The 18,913-nt window shown below is 34.7% G+C and overlaps 1 protein-coding gene across 12 annotated transcripts in view; it reads right to left on the bottom strand.

Annotated features, from left to right (window-relative positions):
• IMMP1L (inner mitochondrial membrane peptidase subunit 1) overlaps positions 1-18,913 on the bottom strand; it is a 76,132-nt gene that overhangs the window by 30,892 nt on the left and 26,327 nt on the right. For 4 of the 12 annotated variants that reach the window (XM_027562754.1, XM_027562755.1, XM_027562757.1 and 1 more), the window contains one exon: positions 198-3,140. The exons of the other annotated variants lie outside the window; for them this stretch is intronic. In XM_027562754.1, the coding sequence (XP_027418555.1) occupies positions 2,702-3,140 (439 nt within the window). In that variant the 3' untranslated portion in view covers positions 198-2,701. Of the gene's footprint in view, positions 1-197; positions 3,141-18,913 lie in introns of those variants that run through there. 12 annotated transcript variants of the gene reach the window in all.

Genomic DNA, 18,913 nt, shown 5'->3' with positions numbered 1-18,913 from the left:
AACTAGTAGACTCTGAACTTGTCTCTCCCCTTTCATGCCCCGGTTATTTCTTGATATTAAGGCAGATACTTAAAAAAAGATATTAACTCTTTCAAGTATTAATAACAGTTCTTCATACTGTTTCCAGTGATAGAACATCAGTTCTTGTCATAATAGGGTAATAAACAGGAAAAAATCAGAATAAACGTATGAAAAGGCAAGTTTTCAATTACTTCATTTATTAACTTGTGTGATCTTCAATGAATTACTTCATCTCTATGGGCCTTAATAAAATGGAAGTAACAGTATCTCACAGAATGGTTTGAGAATAAAATTCAATTAACATGTCCTAGTGGCTTTGTAAATTGTAGGTACATTCAGTTGTCAGTTATTAATTGCTACTATAACAATGAACTCATGATTATGAAACACCATTAAAAACCAAGTATTTTTAAAAAGCCATATATACTTGACATACTGATATTCATCTAAAATATTCCTAGTATTTGTCCCTTCTTTTGTATTTACCTGCTGCAACTACGTTTCAAGCATTTCTGAACTAATGGCCTAATGCTTAGGCCTAGACTTCTAGGCACTATTATCAGATTAAATTTACTAAAACACATCAACAATAATTACATGTAACATTTGCTCAATGCGTAGTATATAAGTCAGGCTTTACAAATTAATCTCTGTGAGACAGATATTATTAGTATTATCATTTTATAGATAAGGAACCTATGAGTAGTCAGCTTACATGCTAAACATCAACAAAACTAGAAACTCAAGAACTTAACCATTATGTTACACTGACTCCCATATCTCTCCCTTGCTCTCATAACCTCTATAGTTTTCTATCACATATTACTCATTTTCATGATTCTTTTTCAAATAGCTTCCATCCTGTCTTCAGATTCCAACCTGATCTTCCTTGATGCTCCTACAAAAACTGACTACTCAACCATACTCCTGTTTACTTAAACTGCCCACCAAACGCTTACTTATACCACTATCCCCGCCTGGAATATACCCATCAGGATACCCATCATGTGTCTAGTTTATAACTCTTCTCTAAATGCTCTCAATAGGCAAGCTGTTGCTTCTTATTTGGGTTCCTAATGTTCATTTTCAATGATTAAGAATACTGTCTCTATAGTTGGTCTGTCAAAGCAGATACACTGGCTCCACCATATTTTAGCTGTGTGACGTTCAGGTTATTTGACCTATGCAAATCTCAAGTGCCTTTATCTGTAAAATGGCCTTACTATCACTATCTCAGAGAGTTGAGTCAGGATTACTTGTAATCAGGTATGTAGTTGTGTAGTGAAATAGATCGGAGAAGGCAATGGCACCCCACTCCAGTACTCTTGCCTGGAAAATCCATGGACGGAGGAGCCTGGTGGGCTGCAGTCCATGGGGTCGCTGAGGGTCGGACACAACTGAGCGACTTCACTTTCACTTTTCACTTTCATGCATTGGAGAAGGAAATGGCAACCCACTCCAGTGTTCTTGCCTGGAGAATCCCAGGAATGGCGGAGCCTGGTGGGCTGCCGTCTATGGGGTCACACAGAGTCGGACACGACTGAAGTGACTTAGCAGCAGTGAAATAGATCAATAAATGCTAGTTACTATGTCATTTGCTTGGCAATTAGCATGTACCATATAAGCTCATATAATTAAGCTGCATTTCCAAATGTCTAAGTTTCTGCCTATCTTATGTTTAAATAAAATATATTCGTTTTTTCCTTTTGGATGCACCATGCAATTTACGGGATCTTAGTTTCCTGACCAGGGAGTGAGCTCAAGCCCTAGGCAGGGAAAGCACAGTCCTAGCCACTGGACCTCCAGGGAAGTCACAATAATAGAATTATAGAACCCACAGGATAGGACTATTATTTATCAGTGTTTTATTACTTATTAGTGTTTAGTCACCTATTAAACATAGATTATGTCATCTCCCCTAACAAGTCTTCACTGGGCCACGCCAACAAATGTTACCTATGCTTTGTATCACTTACCTACCTTCAGCACACACTGATTATAATACTTACCGCACTATATTATTTATATCTTTCTCTTATTATATATTTTATTACATACTATGCTTATATGTCGGTGGGCAGTGACTATGCACTATTCATCTTTGAATCCTTGGGGCCTGACTGAATTAATGAATATATATTGAACCCAAATCTCCTATATTTTCCACATCTTTAGTATGATAAAATGGTTATAAAGTTCAAAATGATGATCAGAAGAACATTGAGATTTTTGGTCAACAAGGAGACAGAGTAATGTCATACTCACTGAAAGAAAAAACTATCAGTAACATATTAAAAAGTGTTCTCGTTAAATTTTTTAAGTAACATGAAATATTCCATCTTAGGAATCTGACTTACAGTAATAACTGACATACTTTTAAAAACTAAGGATTTTTAGAATATAATAAGTTAATAAACAGTGATACTTAAGAACACTTCGTAACTAAAGCGAGGCGAAGGATGGAAAGGAGGGAGACTTCTGTCTGCTCAGGGACGCTGCGGGGAGGAGGGAGCGGGGCCCGCCCAGGCGGTCTTTCCAGCGTCGGGGAAAAGGAGAGCGAGAAAGTGGGGAGCGGCGTGAAAAGGGGGTCGGGTGGGAAGGCGGCTCCATGCCGGCCCCTGCCCCGTCGGCCCCTCCAGGCCTCCATCCCCGCCAGGCACCCCGCCCACCACGCGCTCCATCACCAGGGTGGCCCACCCCGCACCACCCTGTCCCGCGCCCCGTGGCGTCCTCTCTGGCGTCTCTCTTCCGCCCGACCTCCCCGCCACATCACTCGAGAGTGGGTCTGAGGGCTTTGGGAGACCGAGGTTCCTCCCCCTGCCCCCAACGCGCCTTCGCTTCTGGCGCCGGCCACTACTGCCCAGGGTTCGCGGCCGCACAGCGCGGAGCTTCTGGTGCGTCTCGCAGGCTGCACAGCGTGGCGGTGCATGGCTCCGGGGGAGCCGGCCCTGAACCGGTCTGTCAGTCGTCCACTGCTCTGGACCCGGTGCCCGGTCGCCAGGCGCCTCTGCCCGCCCTCCGAACCTCGGGACATTCCCATCTTCTCCAGCGCTCGCTCGCTCTCTCTCTGACTGCAGTGCAGGGGGCCTCGGTTTGATTCCTGGGTCGGGAAGATTCCCCTAGAGAAGGAAATAGCAACCCATTCTAGTATTCTTATCTGGAAAATTCCATGGACAGAGGAGGCCACAGTCCATGGAGTCGCAAGAGTTAGACACGACCGAGCGACAAAAACCACCACCACCACCACAACTAAAGCTCAATTAATTAAAAAAAGATTTAAAAGGAGTAACAATAACAGAATATTGTTTGTAAAGTTAACTAGGTTGTGTAAATACTACTTTGCTCCAATGATAATATTAGGGAAAAAGTAGGGGCACGACTTAGCAACGAAGCTACAAGGGGTAAGTCCTAAGGCTTAGCTGTGAAACTGTGATCTATGAGACAAACCCTAAAAAGTAGTGACATGGTTATTACATTTAAAAACAAAATAAAAACGAGCTTATCTGATGTTACAGACAGCATATATTATCAAACAAAAGGAAACATGAGGCACTCAGCAAGAAGACATTGATAATACAGATATAAGATGAAATTTAGAGAGGAAATTAATAGAAATCGACTAAAATTTAAATAATTTGAATTGTGCAACAGATTTTGCTTTTGGCTAAAAAACATACTGCTGCTGCTGCTGCTAAGTCGCTTCAGTCGTGTCCGACTCTGTGCAACCCCATAGACGGCAGCCCACCAGGCTTCCCCGTCCCTGGGATTCTCCAGGCAAGTGGGTTGCCATTTAAAATACAAAGATGCTATAACTATACAATGGTTGTGATCTTCTGAGAAGTTCTGTAGTTAACTTCCATTCACAAGTAATTGAAGGCATAAAGCCTTTTTTTATTACTACTCAGTAAATGCCCAATTTCAAATACAATGTTTGAGAAGAAACTATCTCATAAAATAATACAATAGATCAGTGATCAGAAGAAAAAAGTTAACAGACATCATTTCTTCCTTACAGATACTAGCAACAGAATGGAGGCTGAAGTATCTGAAATTATTTTGGATCTTAGTCTCTTAAATAAAAAGAGCTGTTTATAGAGGACTCAGGATCAAGACTAGTTGGTCTTATATTTTAAAAGAAGAGCACTGTTGAGAAATATTGAAACTGAGATTAAGAGCTCACAAATTTATTTAAGAGAAACCTCAAGAGTAGAAAGTAACATTCATGTAGTGTTAGTAGCTCAGTCACATCCAACTCTTTGCGACCCCATGGACTGTAGCCCCCTAGGTTCCTCTGTCCAAGGGATTCCCCAGGCCAATAATACTGGAGTGGGTAGCCATTCCCTTCTTTGGGGGATCTTGTGACCAGGGATCAAACCTGGGTCCTCTGCATTGCAGGCAGACTCTATACCATCTGAGCCACCAGGGAAGCCCAAATTTATGTAAAATATAAATAAATCACACACACTGCTAGGGTTCAACAGCTCTACTGGCAAAAAGGATTAAGACAGGGGTTTCAAACCTCTGGTTAACACAGTGATTTCAAAGGGTCCTTAACTCTTTATGTGCATACATGTGCCAGATATCTTGCTTGTCACTTTGGATTTGCTCTCCACCTTTCTCCACACTGCTCTCTGCACTTGGAAAACTGACCTATATGAACTACATCAAGGCACTTCAGTCAAGCTTTGACTGAACCCCAGCAGGAAGTCAGAGAGAGAAAGGAAGGGTTATCTATTTTCCTGGCTATTTCCTTGGGTATTCTTCTTAGGCTAGTTATGTCTTTTGACCAAAAGTCACTGAATCCCCAAAGGCATAGGAGTCACTTTGAGGGGTCTCCTACCAGCCAAGTTTGAGATTATTTTAAAAAGTAGTAATAGTAATAAATAATATAGTAGACTAAAAATGAAATCTAGTCAGTACTTTTTTTTTTTTTAAGTATGTGTTGGGGATAAGGCAAGTTCTTTATAAAAAAAAATAGCAGCTAATAAATACAGCAGGAATAATGAATTTAACACCAATGTAATTCAGGCAAGGGCCATTAATAGATGTTTAAAATAACTGGATGATATCCTTGGATTAGAAGAATTAGTACTACTACAGAGTAATCTATAGATTTAATGTTATCCCTATCAAATTACCCATAACATTTTCAAAGAACTAGAACAAATAATCCTAAAATTTATATGTAACCACAAAGACAAAGAATTGCCAAAGCAATCCTGAGGAAAAAGAACAAAGCTGGAGGCACAACACCCCCAGACTTCCGACAATACTACAAAGATAAAGTAATTAAAACAGCATGGAACTGGCACAAAAACAGACATACGGATCAATAGAGAGTCCAGAAATAAACCCACAAACCTACAGTCAATTAATTTTCAACAAAGGAGGCAAGAATATACAATAGAGAAAAGACAGCCTCTTAAATAACTGGACAACTACATTTAAAAGAAGGAAATTAGAATGGTCTTTAACAACATACACAAAAAAACTCAAAATGGATTAAAGATCTAAATGTAAGACCAGATACTATAAAACTCCTAGAAGAAAATATAGACAGAATACTCTGATATAAATCACAGCAATAATTTTTTAATCTGTCTCCTAGAATAATGGAAATAAAAGCAAAATTAAACAAGTTAAACTTGAAGTTACTGCACAGCAAAGAAAACCACAAAAAAAGACAACCTACAGAACGGGAGAAAATATTTGCAAATGATGTTACCTACAAGGGATTAATTTCCAAAATATATACAATGAGCTCATATAGCTCATATAAAAACAAACAAATGACCCAATCAAAAAACGGGCAGAAGACTTAAATAGACATTTCTCCAAAGAAGACATACAGAAGGCCAACAGGCACATGAAAGTATGTTCAACATCGCTAATTATTAGAGAAATAAAAATCAAAACTACAATGACATATCACCTCACACCAGTCAGAATGGCCATCATTACAAAGTCTACAAATAATAAATGCTGAAGAGGGTGTAGAAAAATGGGACCCTCCTACACTGTTGGTGGGAATGTAAGTTGGTACAGTCACTATGGAGAATAGTATGTAAGTTCCTTAAAAAACTAAAAACAGAGTCACCATATGGTTGGCTGAGTGCCGAGGAATAATGATTTTGAAATGGGTTGGGAGAAAACTCTTCAGAGTCCCTTAGACTGCAAGATCAAACCAGTCAATACTAAAGGAAATCAATCCTGAATATTCACTGGAGGGACTGATGCTGAGGCTGAAGCTGCAATACTCTGGCCACCTGACGCAAAGAGTCAGCTCATTGGAAAAGACCCTGATGCTGGGAAAGATTGAAGGCAGGAGAAAAAGGGGACGACAGAGGACAAGATGGTTGGATGCCATCACCGACTCAACAGACATGAGTCTGAGCAAGCTCCAGGAAACGGTGAAGGACAGGGAAGTCTGGCATGCTGAAGTCCATGGGGTCGCAAAGAGTTGGACATGACTGAGTGACTGCAATTCCAGTCCTGAGCATGTATACAGAGTAAACTCTAATTCAGAAAGATATATGCACCCCAATGTTCATAGTAGCAATATTTACAATACCCAAGACATGGAAGCAACCTAAGTGTCCATCAACAGATGAATGGATGAAGATGTGGTACATGTATACAATGGAATATTACCCAGACATAAAAAAGAATGAAACATTGCCATTTGCAGCAACAGAGATGGACCTATATATTATAAGTAAAGTAAGTCAGAAAGAGAAAGACAAAACCATGATATCACTTACATGTGGAATCTTAAAAAAAAATGACAGAGATGAACTTATTTACAAAATAGAAATAGACTCACAGACATAGAAAAGAAACTAATGGTTACCAAAGGGGAAAAGGTGGGAAGGATAAATTAGGAGCTTTGGACTAAAAGATACACACTACTTTATGTAAAACAGATAAACAACAAGGCTCTACTGTATAGCAAAGGGAACTATATTCAGTATCATATAATATACCATAATGGAACAGAATCTGAGTAAGAACAGATAGATAGATAACTGAATCACATTGCTGTACACAAGGAACAAGCACAACATTATAAATCAGCTGTAGCTCAATTTTTAAAATACTGAGTAAAAGGCTGTTGGTAAACAGGATAGGTACAAAATATTAAAGTAAATAATATATTGTTTACAAAGGGAACAGAATACTTTTACATGGAGAGATCAAGTAAATATTATCTTAACTATGTGATCCAATTTAGCTGCATACATAAAGGTAAAAACTGATATGGAGCTTCTTGACAATCTTATCATCATTGTACTATTCTTGTCAAAAATGTATAACCTAAATCTAATTATAAACAATCAGATACATCCATACCGTAATTAGGTCGATTAGGACATGGATATCTCAGAGTGAGGGATTCAATTATTCTACCTACCACATCAAAATACCAACCCACTAAACCAGTAGTTTTCAAAGTATGGTCCCCAGATGAGCAGGAGGGGCATCAAAGCAACTTGTTTGAACTGCAAATTCTTGGGCCAAACTCAAGATTTAAGTAATCAGAAATTCTGGGAGTACTGTTCAACAATTTGTGTTTTAACAAGTTCTCCAGGTGATTCTGAAGCAAAATTTGAGAACTATTGCTATAAGCTCCCAGGATGGCCAAAGGCATTTATCCTTGAGCAGCTTTGCTCAGCTAGTCATTTATTACTGGGTGCTGTATAAATGTATAAATATTACCATATTTCATGTGTGCTGTGAAAAAAGTTGGGAAGCTTTGGCATACAGAATTTTACTCTCCTAATAGAATTTGTTGCCTTTTATTCCCTATCAATTTACATTCAAAAAAAAAAAAAACTTGAGTTAGATAAATTAGGAGTTTGGGATTGACATATACACACTACTGTATATAAAACAGGTAAACCAGAACCTATTGTACAGCACAGATAACTATATTCAGTATCTTACAATAACCTATAATGGAAAAGAATCTGAGAAAGTACATACGTATAAATGAATCACTTTGCTATACACTTGAAACTAACACATGGTAAATTAACTATGCTGCTGCTACTGCTGCTAAGTCGCTTCAGTCGTGTCCGACTCTTTGCAACCCCATAGACGGCAGCCCATCAGGCTCCCCCGTCCCTGGGATTCTCCAGGCAAGAACACTGGAGTGGGTTGCCATTTCCTTCTCCAATACATGAAAGTGAAAAGTTAAAGTGAAGTTGCTCAGTCGTGTCCAACTCTCTGCAACCCCATGGACTGAGCCTACCAGGCTCCTCCATCCATGGGATTTTCCAGGCAAGAGTACTGGAGTGGGGTGCCATTGCCTTCTCCAATACTTCAATTAAAAACTGAGTTATTGATGTATTGAATCAATTTCTTTAATGGGGAGCCTACGTACTCTAACAGAGAATTACTAGAAAAGCTAGAAAAAAAGAAGGAAAATTTAAAATTGTGACCTTGTCACATAATACAGAAAAAGATATGATGATATTTCTTTCAGAAAACCTTTAAGAGACTTCTGATTAAAATATAGCAAAACTCCACATAATGCTGGTATAAGAAAGCAAAGTTGTTGTCTACTTTCAACAGATAACTGCATTATAGACTTAAAATGTCTTCTTCCTATAACATAAAGTTAGAAAACATTATGTTAGATGTAGGTCATAATGGCTTCTTTCCATACACATAAAAATCCTCAAATACCAACCAAAATAACTAATAGCAATAGCCACAAATACTTAAATAGTAGTTCTTGCATGCCAAGAACATGCAAGAACATGTTCTGTTCTGAACAAGCACTGTTCTAACTACATATATTAACTCATTTAATTCTTACAATAACTCTATGAGAACTTAAGTATCTGAGGGACAGAAAAGTGAACAAACTATTCAAAATCACATAGCTCATACACAGCAGAGCCAGAATTCAAAATGAGGATGTTGGGGTCTAAAATCCACTACTATATGCCTCTCAATAAAAATCAAAGAAATTTATAAGCAACTATAAAATAGGCATGGGAGAGAGGTTGGACTGGTTAAAACTAGCTAAAGGGGGCTTCCCTGGTGGCTCAGTCAGTAAAGAATCTGCCTGCAATACAAGAGACATTGGTTCGGTCCCTAGGTTGGGAAGATCCCCTGGAGAAGGAAATGACAACCCACTCCCGTATTCTTCCCTGGGAAATAAAGTGCATATGCAAATATATATCTCAAACTAGCTAAAAAGATGGAGCAGAATGAACTCCAGAATATGAAAAAGAAGTAGACATTTCTCCATCCTTAGAAGTTTCAGGGAATAGAGGTACAAGTCTAAGATCCTGATTTACGACTAAGCATTGAAGAAGCCTTTTTGGGTATTTCAGAATACCCAAAGGCACACCAAAAAAATCCACCTGATTGTTCAGGTGTTGAATTCCTTTGAAAGAGAAAGCATTCTGTTTCAGAAAAAGAAAAAAAGAAGTAAAGTGTCAGGGTTAATTGAGAATATCAGTTTACAGAAATTCATTCATTTTAAAGTATAACCAAAGAAGTGATTAATGTACTTTTTTTGATAAACAGAACAGTTAGTAAATATATGAGCATTTAAAGGATTCACATTAAGAAAAAGGTGAGAAGAGAGTAGATGTGAAGCAGAAGACAAATCGCAACATTAAGAGTTTTGCTACATTTACCTTCATTTGGATAAGAAAAAACAGCAGACTTAAACATTCCTGACACCTCTATGATTTCTAAAGTTCAAAGATATCTAGGCAAAATACACTTTTAGCGTACAATTATACATATGTTTGTGTACATATACACGCATATAAATAAAGTAGCTGAAAGACATATGTCCACTTCAGACTGAATGGAAGTTACTGTGACAAGGAGAGAACAACAAAGACTCATTAAGACATAGATGGTGAGTGGTGTACCCTGTTCAATAGCTAAATACTTCACTCTCACACAGCAGCCTCTCTATCAAAAGAACTCAAATTCCTGACGTTTCAAAATCACCTTCAAGGCTGCTCATCAATTGTTCAAATCTATAATGTTCAATCTACTGTAAGACTTGTGCAGAGGGTATTTTTTATTTTCTAGAACCGCACATTCAAGGAGCACTTATCCCTGTAATCAATGAAGATTATATTTAAATCTATTTATTTTGACTCATTCTCAAGAGGAAATAAGTGACATCACTTTAAGGTTTAAAGCAGTGAAAACTGATTTAAATATGACTGCAGCATCAAAATAATTCAAGAACCTAATTTAAAACCCAAACTTAAAAGAATTCCAAACTTCCAGGTTCCTATCATGGAGCTAATGCATAAGAATCTATGGGAGCAAGGCTACAGAATTAGTAGTTTTAATAAGCTCCCAGAAAATCCAGTAAAGGACTCTGCTTCATTTGAAACCACCGAGACATACTCACCATTTTCAGAAACCTGACAACATTTAACCATTCATTAATTTTAAACTAATTGCTACCTTTGGGATAATTCTATAAATTTTCATCATCAAACTTTATAATGCTAACATTTCAATGATTTGAAAAATCCAATATTATTTTCTGAAATTCACTCTTTTATGTACATATATACACACACACACACAATCAAAACTCATTTTATGTTTATAAAGTGTTAAGTAGTTGACACTTTTAATATAATCAAGTATCAGCCTCCAAACAGTTAAATACCAAAGCCACCCCATTCACTCACCAATAATTCCCCAATGGCTATATAATTCATCTATTTCAGAACACTATACAAGTTACAATAGTTACAATAACAATATTGTACAATAAGTTACAATATTGTTACAATAACAATATACAACAACAATACAAGTTGTACAAACAATAGTTGAAGGATATTCATTCAAATGGAAGAAATATCATTTAGCATTATTATAGGCTAGCTGTTGTGTACCAGCCTACAATTCATATATGGTCCTTTGGAGAAAATACTAAGGCTCACACATTACCAATAAAGAAAAAATGTTCATCATCTCTTAAATAATCAAGAAATCCTAAGATTTCTCATCCTGTTCTTTATTACGACTTAATTAGTAAAATTTTCTTCATTTTTCCCATCCTACATCCCTTTTTATCTCCAAAATAACTCCCTTAACTTTCACTGACATCATTATGAGTTACTTGTACAATAAATTATTAGTTGTAGCTTTTAACAAGTCAACTTTCCTATAATCAATAAGGTATTAAATTCAAGTAATCCATACCTGTTTGAAAAAATGTATATTACTGAAAAGATCCTATATGCTTATAACGAATTTAATTAAGTGAGGTTATTTGGGACTTTCCAAAGGAGATAATCATTTCTAATCAAATAAAAATAATGTTTAGAACAGGGAAGTAAAAAACACTAACTCTCAAATGTCACTCAGTAAACAGCTGAAAAGCAGAAAAGTAAACAGTGAAAATGTTTAATAAAATTTTGAGATAAATTTTATTTTGAAAGGAAAGCTATGCTTTTGAAATAATTATATAATACTATTAACTACCATAGAAAGTTACCCTGAGAAATACACTACCTGACAAAATAAATTGAAATTACACATAAGTCAAATACTATATATTTAAAATACAAATAATTATATTATGATGATAAGAAAAAGATTTTGGTTCACTTATTTCATGAATAGGTCTTTTCAGTGTAGTATAATTTTACATAAACAGCTTTTCAAATAGTAAAAATACAAATAGAAGACTATAAAAGTCCTTTATAAACTACCACAATGCAGGTCAGTAGAAATATTATTAAGCTTTCTCATTCATTCATTTTAAATGTGAAAACAAATGAAGATACAAGAGCTTAGAACCAGTTAAAATTCATTAGAATGATAAGTTTGCTAGGTAGGTTTGACCAATGATCACTATATAAATTTATTAAAATTTATTATTGATTTTTTAGACAAAGACCTCATACAGAGAAAAGTGTACTATATGTTAACAGAGGCTATAAGTATATCAATATTTTATGTAAAATGGATGACTATATTTCAGTTATAATTTCAAAACATTTTACTCACCTACATTTAGTTAAGACTTAACGTTTGAAAACATTAAAATTAAGGTTTTATAATCCATTTTTTCAAATATAAAACTAATAAATCAAGAACTACAGTAAGATAAAAATCAAGTGCTGTGAACAAATATTTTAAAAGTAAGTACTCCAGGATCATAACACTGACAACACTAATTATCTTTTCTAGTCTTGGCAGTTATGTTGCATACTGTTTGGGTGACTGATGGGATAATTTCACTTCATTTTCTCTCAGTTTATTCTGGACTGTGTAAGAGAAGAATATTAAAATAATTAACACCTCTAAACAAAGTACTTGATGAAGTTTTTGGTTGAAATAAAATGCTTTAAAAAAAAGTCAATTAACTAATACATGATTCTAAAGCAAGTAAATCCCCATCTGCTAAAGGAAAACACTAAGAATTTCTGATTTTAAAAAACAGTCATTCAGTATTAACTATTTTAAGACCTTTACCTTAGATCATACACTTTCAAAAGAGCCCTTTTTCTATCAGCAAATTGAGCCACCATTTCCTTAATTATCAAAAGTATGTTGATATATTTTGATATCATTAAACATTTTATTCTCTAAAAACATTTAATTCAGCAGGAATTGAAGCAGTCACAAAAAAAGGTAAAACATATGACAAATTACTCCCATTCCTTATACCTATGAACAGTTGGATTTATTAATAATGGCCTTCTATCTAAAAGGACACCAATGTATATAAATTAATATTTAATCTCAAATATAAGCCTTTATCAATAGCAAATACATTATGTCACCAAACTGGAACAAGCATAAAAGACACTATGAATCAACTCATATTTATAGTCTATATGTCTTACATAATTTATGAGTCATATAGATTATAATAAGGCAACATATTCTAAATAATAAAAAAGCATATTCTTTGCCTTGATCACCTGATTTTTTTGCTGTTGTTGTTTATAAAATTAATTACAGTTAGCAGGAAAGAAATCGCTTTGAGCTTCATGAATGACATCCAAGAGATGGGAAAGGATTAGTTCTCAGTTGCTGCCAGTTATAGCGCCAGGTGGCTTTTTCTGCAGTGAAGGTGTTACCGATAATCCCATTACACTGGTACTAAATCTTGCAGACATCAAAATTATCACCAAGGTTCCTTTTCATCCCATCCTTTCCAAATGACTGGAAGTCGCTTCACCTGAAAGAAGTCAAATCCACATGCAGCTGCTATTTTAGCAGGCAGCAAACTCCCTGAGAATGCCAGTTGTGATTCAGTTTTGCTGTGCTGGTGGCCCCCTATTCCCTGTCCAATAATACATCTGTTAAAAAATCCTACAGCTACAAATCAAGTTTAATCCTACCAGGGACCTCATGTTGGTCTTGTCTTCCAAAAAGGCAGCAGGTTCTGTTGTCTATCTGCTGGCGTCCAGGGAATACCCTTCAAATCCCAGCCCTACTTAGAAGAATAAGCTAAGGATCACAAAACATGACCTCAAAAACCCTGATATGACTATATTCTGACCCAGAGGCATTCATTCTAGGTGAAGATTAGAACTTTGCATAATAAGATTACACAGCAAGTGAATGATATCAAGGGACTATCCATATGCAGCCGCCTGGTTTTCTATAGACAGCCTGTGCTCTGCAATATGCAGTGCAGACGAAAAAAAGCTTGGTCTTTCTAGCTGAAATAAAATAGATTCACATAAATTAGTTGGCCATTTCCAGATTCCTAAATCCCCTATTACATCTTTTATTGACAGCTCCTGTGAGGATAGCACAAATGTTATTCCTTTTTATTCTGTGCTTCTATAACAATCATGCTCTGTAATTGAAATGTACATAGATTATGGCTAGAAATTAACATCTTGTTTGCTGTAATCTTGGATTACAATTGACTGTGTACATAATAAAATTAGGAAATCAATGGATGGATTTATCATCTCCAAGAAACTAGAGGTATTGTTTAAAGAATAGTTTAACATTTTATGCCAACACTTTAAATGCATAAGTCACAAACAGAAGTCAATAAAAATTTAAGTGAGTAAAAGAATACAACAGGCACCAGCCAATATCTACATGATGGTTAGACTGCACAAAAATTAGCTCATTTCTTTAAAAATTTAGAAAATGTGAATTATTCAGAAGTTTCACAAACAGGATTTTCTCCCTAAACCATACATGAACAAGAAGGTCCACGCCACATAATAAGGTCTCTACTTTGTTATAAAGTAGGTACAATAGCAGCAGTATTTTATATAAATCATCTTGATTATTTTACACTTTAAAATATTTGAACCAATACAAATCAACTGTAATTGAGACTTTTAGAATTCTTAACTGTATACCTTTAAAGTACTCAGTGAAATAACCTCTCTTTATATTTGCATATACACAGAGCCTTTATTAATAAAATGCATGGAATCCTAGAGCTATTTAGAAAACAGTATTTTTATGTTCAGCTTTTTTCTTCCAAGAAATTTAAAGCTATACTAACTTTAAGCAAACATACATGAAAAGAGAGATTCATATTTGTTCACATAAATAACTATCCAGAAAAATTCTAAGAATGTGAGAAGTTCTCAACTTTATTTAAAAAAAAAAAGAAAGTATCAATATTTGTTTTGGAATTCTTGTAAAATTAAGCTCCTCAGTATACTTGAAATATGACTTATTTGATAAATTTGATCTGCCCACAAGTGTTGAGAAACATATCACATCCACTAAGTTGGCCATTATTATTTCCTTATCATCACAATACCTGTAAGCATATCTACATAATATCTGATAAAAACTCAGGTGGCATAATTCTGATTTTGTCTATGAATCATGCACCAATATCATCAGCACCAGAGCAACAAAAAAAACCTGTAAGTGATTTCAATTTTACAGCGCATGAATACTCTTTGATTACCTTCATTAGGATAGTACAGAAAAACAATGAAGAATGTAAAAAATACACATTATACATTTCTGTTATGATTTTTATAAATAATACTGTAGAGCTACAGTATTCAACAAGGTAGCCACTAGCTACATAAGGCTATCAAGTACTTGAGACATGACTAGTCCTAATTGAGATGTAAGTATAAAATACACACTGGACTGTGAAGATAGTACAAAAAAGAAAAAATATTTTGCATTAATTTACATGTTGAAAAGATAAGATTTTGAATTTAATGGGTTAAATAATATATATATGACTTGCATTATATTTCTATTAAACAGCACTGCTTTAGCAGACCATTTCCAATACTATATTCCTAAACTAACTGAAATTGTACTATTAATAAAAACATTAAAACAGAGGATTATTTGGAAAAACAAACATTCCAATATCAAATCTGATAGAAAAGCTTAGTACAGAAAAACAAAATCCTGTCATTTTAGCCCCTTTCTCATATTTCTAGCTTAAGGGTAATAAGGGAAAACAAGGGACCAGCCAAATTGATAACCAACATATACCAAAATGAATGATGTTTTATAGTTACAAAAATGCTTTAGTACAATAAACTCAGGTTTTTTAGAAAAACTACATCTTGGGCAATTTCCTAAAAGACTAGTAAGGTACATGTGTTACCCCTCATTGAGTCCAATAGACAGAAACTTCAAAAGAGTCTGGATCTAGAAAGGGCCATGATTTTTGCCTAAGATGCTACATTTATTCATATTCAAATTTTAAAACTATATTTAAGAGTAATAACTATAATAGAGATATGAAGCATTTAGTGTATTCAGAGTTTCAGCAAAATTTAAAAGATCAATTTTACAAACCACTATAAAGCTGCTTTTTCGTTAGTCTTCTCATCATTTCACCAATGTAGGTAAAGAAAAAAAAAAAGGATTAACAAAAAAGGTTTTACAGAAACAGGGTAAACTGTACATAGCTGAAATATAAAACATATACCTAATTTAATTCAAGAAAGTTAATGGCTGATTTAGTATGACCACAGACAACTGATATGATACAATTAAAATACAAAGTCTAACTCTGTCACACACTGGAATATTATTTCAATATAAACACAGTATGTACGGTATTAATTTAAAAGTTGCTTTTTCATAATTATTCCTTCATAACATATATCTAAAAGCACTAAGACTAAAGATGAAATGTGAGTATCAATTAATAAGATGGATAAAATCTAAAGAAACTGCTCATGACTTAACCATACCACTTTTTCCTATCCTTTAATTATTTAAATTCTTTTATGGATACAAGTATCACAATGACATAGACACACAAAAAAACCCCAAAATAACAACAATAACAAACTTTCTAGTCATCAATATATGAGTGCAATGATATTCAGTCTAAGTTAATCCCCAGACATCCAAATTCATGAATAAAAATTCATCAGTTTTAAATACACTGAGCCTATTAAGCAAGAACAAAAGCATATGCACAAAAGAGCTTTTAATATATTTCAAAGCCCACAAGAGCCATGGTCTCATTAAAATTATAAATTACACAAACATGGAATGAAGATTCAAACTGCAGTGCAGCTAAGCAGATTACAGAAAAGCCCGCGTTCCATATGATAACACACCATGGCCCTCCCAGATGGGGGCTTGGAACAAAAAGGCCATCACCACAGCTAGGGAAAACCTCCTTGTGATCTCTGGTTTCTGTTCAGCAGATGACAGCCAAATAATATGTTGATTATTCTGTTTGTGCTGCTAAGCTTGTAAGATGGAATAAAAGCGATATGATCTATTGTGAACCCAATGCTAATGTGTTGCTCCACTCATAAATAATATGCTGAATTTATTTTGAAAATATCTTTTATCTGAATTTCAGTTTTTAAATGCATGAATTAAAATAAAAGCCAGGATAAAATTATATTTAATGTGTTGCTTTAAACTAAAAAATGTAGATGACAAGTGAAAAATATCTAAGTGCTTAGCTAACAGTCAAGTATAATCACCTTTCTTTATTAATAATTTCAGCACTGTGATCAGAGACAAAATACATTTTCAAGCAGGCAATTATATCTTATGAAATATAAATGTAAAATTAAATAATACAATAATCATTAAGCTAATAATAAACATTATTGACAATAAAAAAACTAAAATACCAGGGTATATAGAAATACTCTGCTGCAATGTAAATAATAGCACATAGAACAAATATCTAAAATATTTTTGAATAATAAACATATCACTGAAGGCCTTGTGAATGTTATAACTTGTATACAAATGAATGCTCACAAAAAAAAACCTACTTAAGATCAAAATGATGAAAAAGAGGCCTATGAAAATATTTTTCAAATGTAATAGTATTTATATTGCTTTGGTGACAAAAGTTAATACCTATTTTTTCTCAATTAAGTATCCTAAACTTTAAGAGAGTAAAGACTATACCCAATGAGGTACCTAGAATTATGTCTGTAAACACATCACAAAATTTAATGGATAAACATTTTTAAGAAAGATAGAATTGTTAAAAATATTAAAAATCATAAAATTTGCCAAGCTCAGAAATTCTTCACTGAATTTTCTAGTGAACTTTACTTAAAGACAATGAAGTACATTATAGGTACAGGTGGGGGGCTTCCTAGGTGGCTCAGTGGTAAAGAAGCAGTTCAAATGCAGGAGATATGGGATCAATTCCTGGGTCAGGAAGATCCCCTGAGGAAGATATGGCAGCCCACTCCAGTATTCTTGCATGGAAAATTCCATGGACAGAGGACCTGGCCAGCTACAATCCATAGGGTCGCAAAGAGTCTGAAGCAACTGACCATGCACGCAAGGTAAACATATAGATTACATACTACTTTCTTAAGGGAGTATTCTGTAGAAGGTACATGATCATGTTGATTTATAAAAGTGCACTTTCTTTTTCTGTCTAGAGACACAGACTAAGTTTAAAAAGACAAGCAAAACTGCCTAACATGAAAATATAGTCTGAAATTACTGATGCAAATGATAAAATTACAACACCCTTTTTTTTAGAGAAAAACACAGAACATCCTTGGAGTAGACAATCACTTCTTAAGACACAAAAAGCACTAAACATAAATGACAAACTAGATTACTTTAAAGTCATTAACTTGTTCATCAAAAGCACTATTAATAGATTGAAAAGGCAAATCTCAGGGTTGGGGAAATATTTGCAATATCTGTACAAAGAAGGACTCATATTCTGAATATATAAACAACTCCCCAAAAAATCAAAGAAAAAAACAGATAGCTCAACAAAAAAGTGGGCAAAGAAGTTAACAGGTACTTTACAAAAGAGAATAATCCAACAGTCAATATACATATGAAAATGTGTTCAGCTTCATTAATCATCAGGAAACTAGAAATTAAACGACGTAAGCCTTAGTACTTTATATCCATTAGAATTGAAGGATGAAGAAGATGGGGAAAATGAGGTGTGAGCAAAGACACAGAGCAACTTAAACTGTCACATGAATGTAAACTAGCACAACCATTTCAGAAAACTGGCGATTTTGATTCAAGTTGGAAATAAACATAGTTATGATCCAGTAATTTTGCTGCTAGACGTCTGCTCAAAAGAAACATGCAAATATATCAATCAAGAGATATGTATTAGAAAGAATATATTTAACATTATATAGAAATCACCCAAATGTCCATTAACAGAATAGATTCAAAAATAGTTGTGATATAGTCACAAAGGAATGCAGTAATGAAACTGAACAGACTACAACTACACGCAACAATGTAGATGAATCCCAAGATACAAGCTTTAGCAAAGGAACTAAACATAAAAAACTATACTGTATAATTCTATATATAAAATACAAAAGCAAAGCTGTTATAGTCTATGATGTGAAAAGTCAAGGTAGTGGTTATCCTTGTGCAGGGTGGGAAACAGAGGATAGAAGAGAGCATAAAGGTGTCTTCTAGAGTGCTAATAATGTTCATT

This window comes from Bos indicus x Bos taurus, chromosome 15, assembly GCF_003369695.1.
Source record: "Bos indicus x Bos taurus breed Angus x Brahman F1 hybrid chromosome 15, Bos_hybrid_MaternalHap_v2.0, whole genome shotgun sequence".
Classification (NCBI taxonomy): domain Eukaryota; kingdom Metazoa; phylum Chordata; class Mammalia; order Artiodactyla; family Bovidae; genus Bos; species Bos indicus x Bos taurus.
The sequence above is the reverse complement of the archived record's forward strand: the minus strand, read 5'-3'. Positions and strand labels throughout refer to the sequence as shown.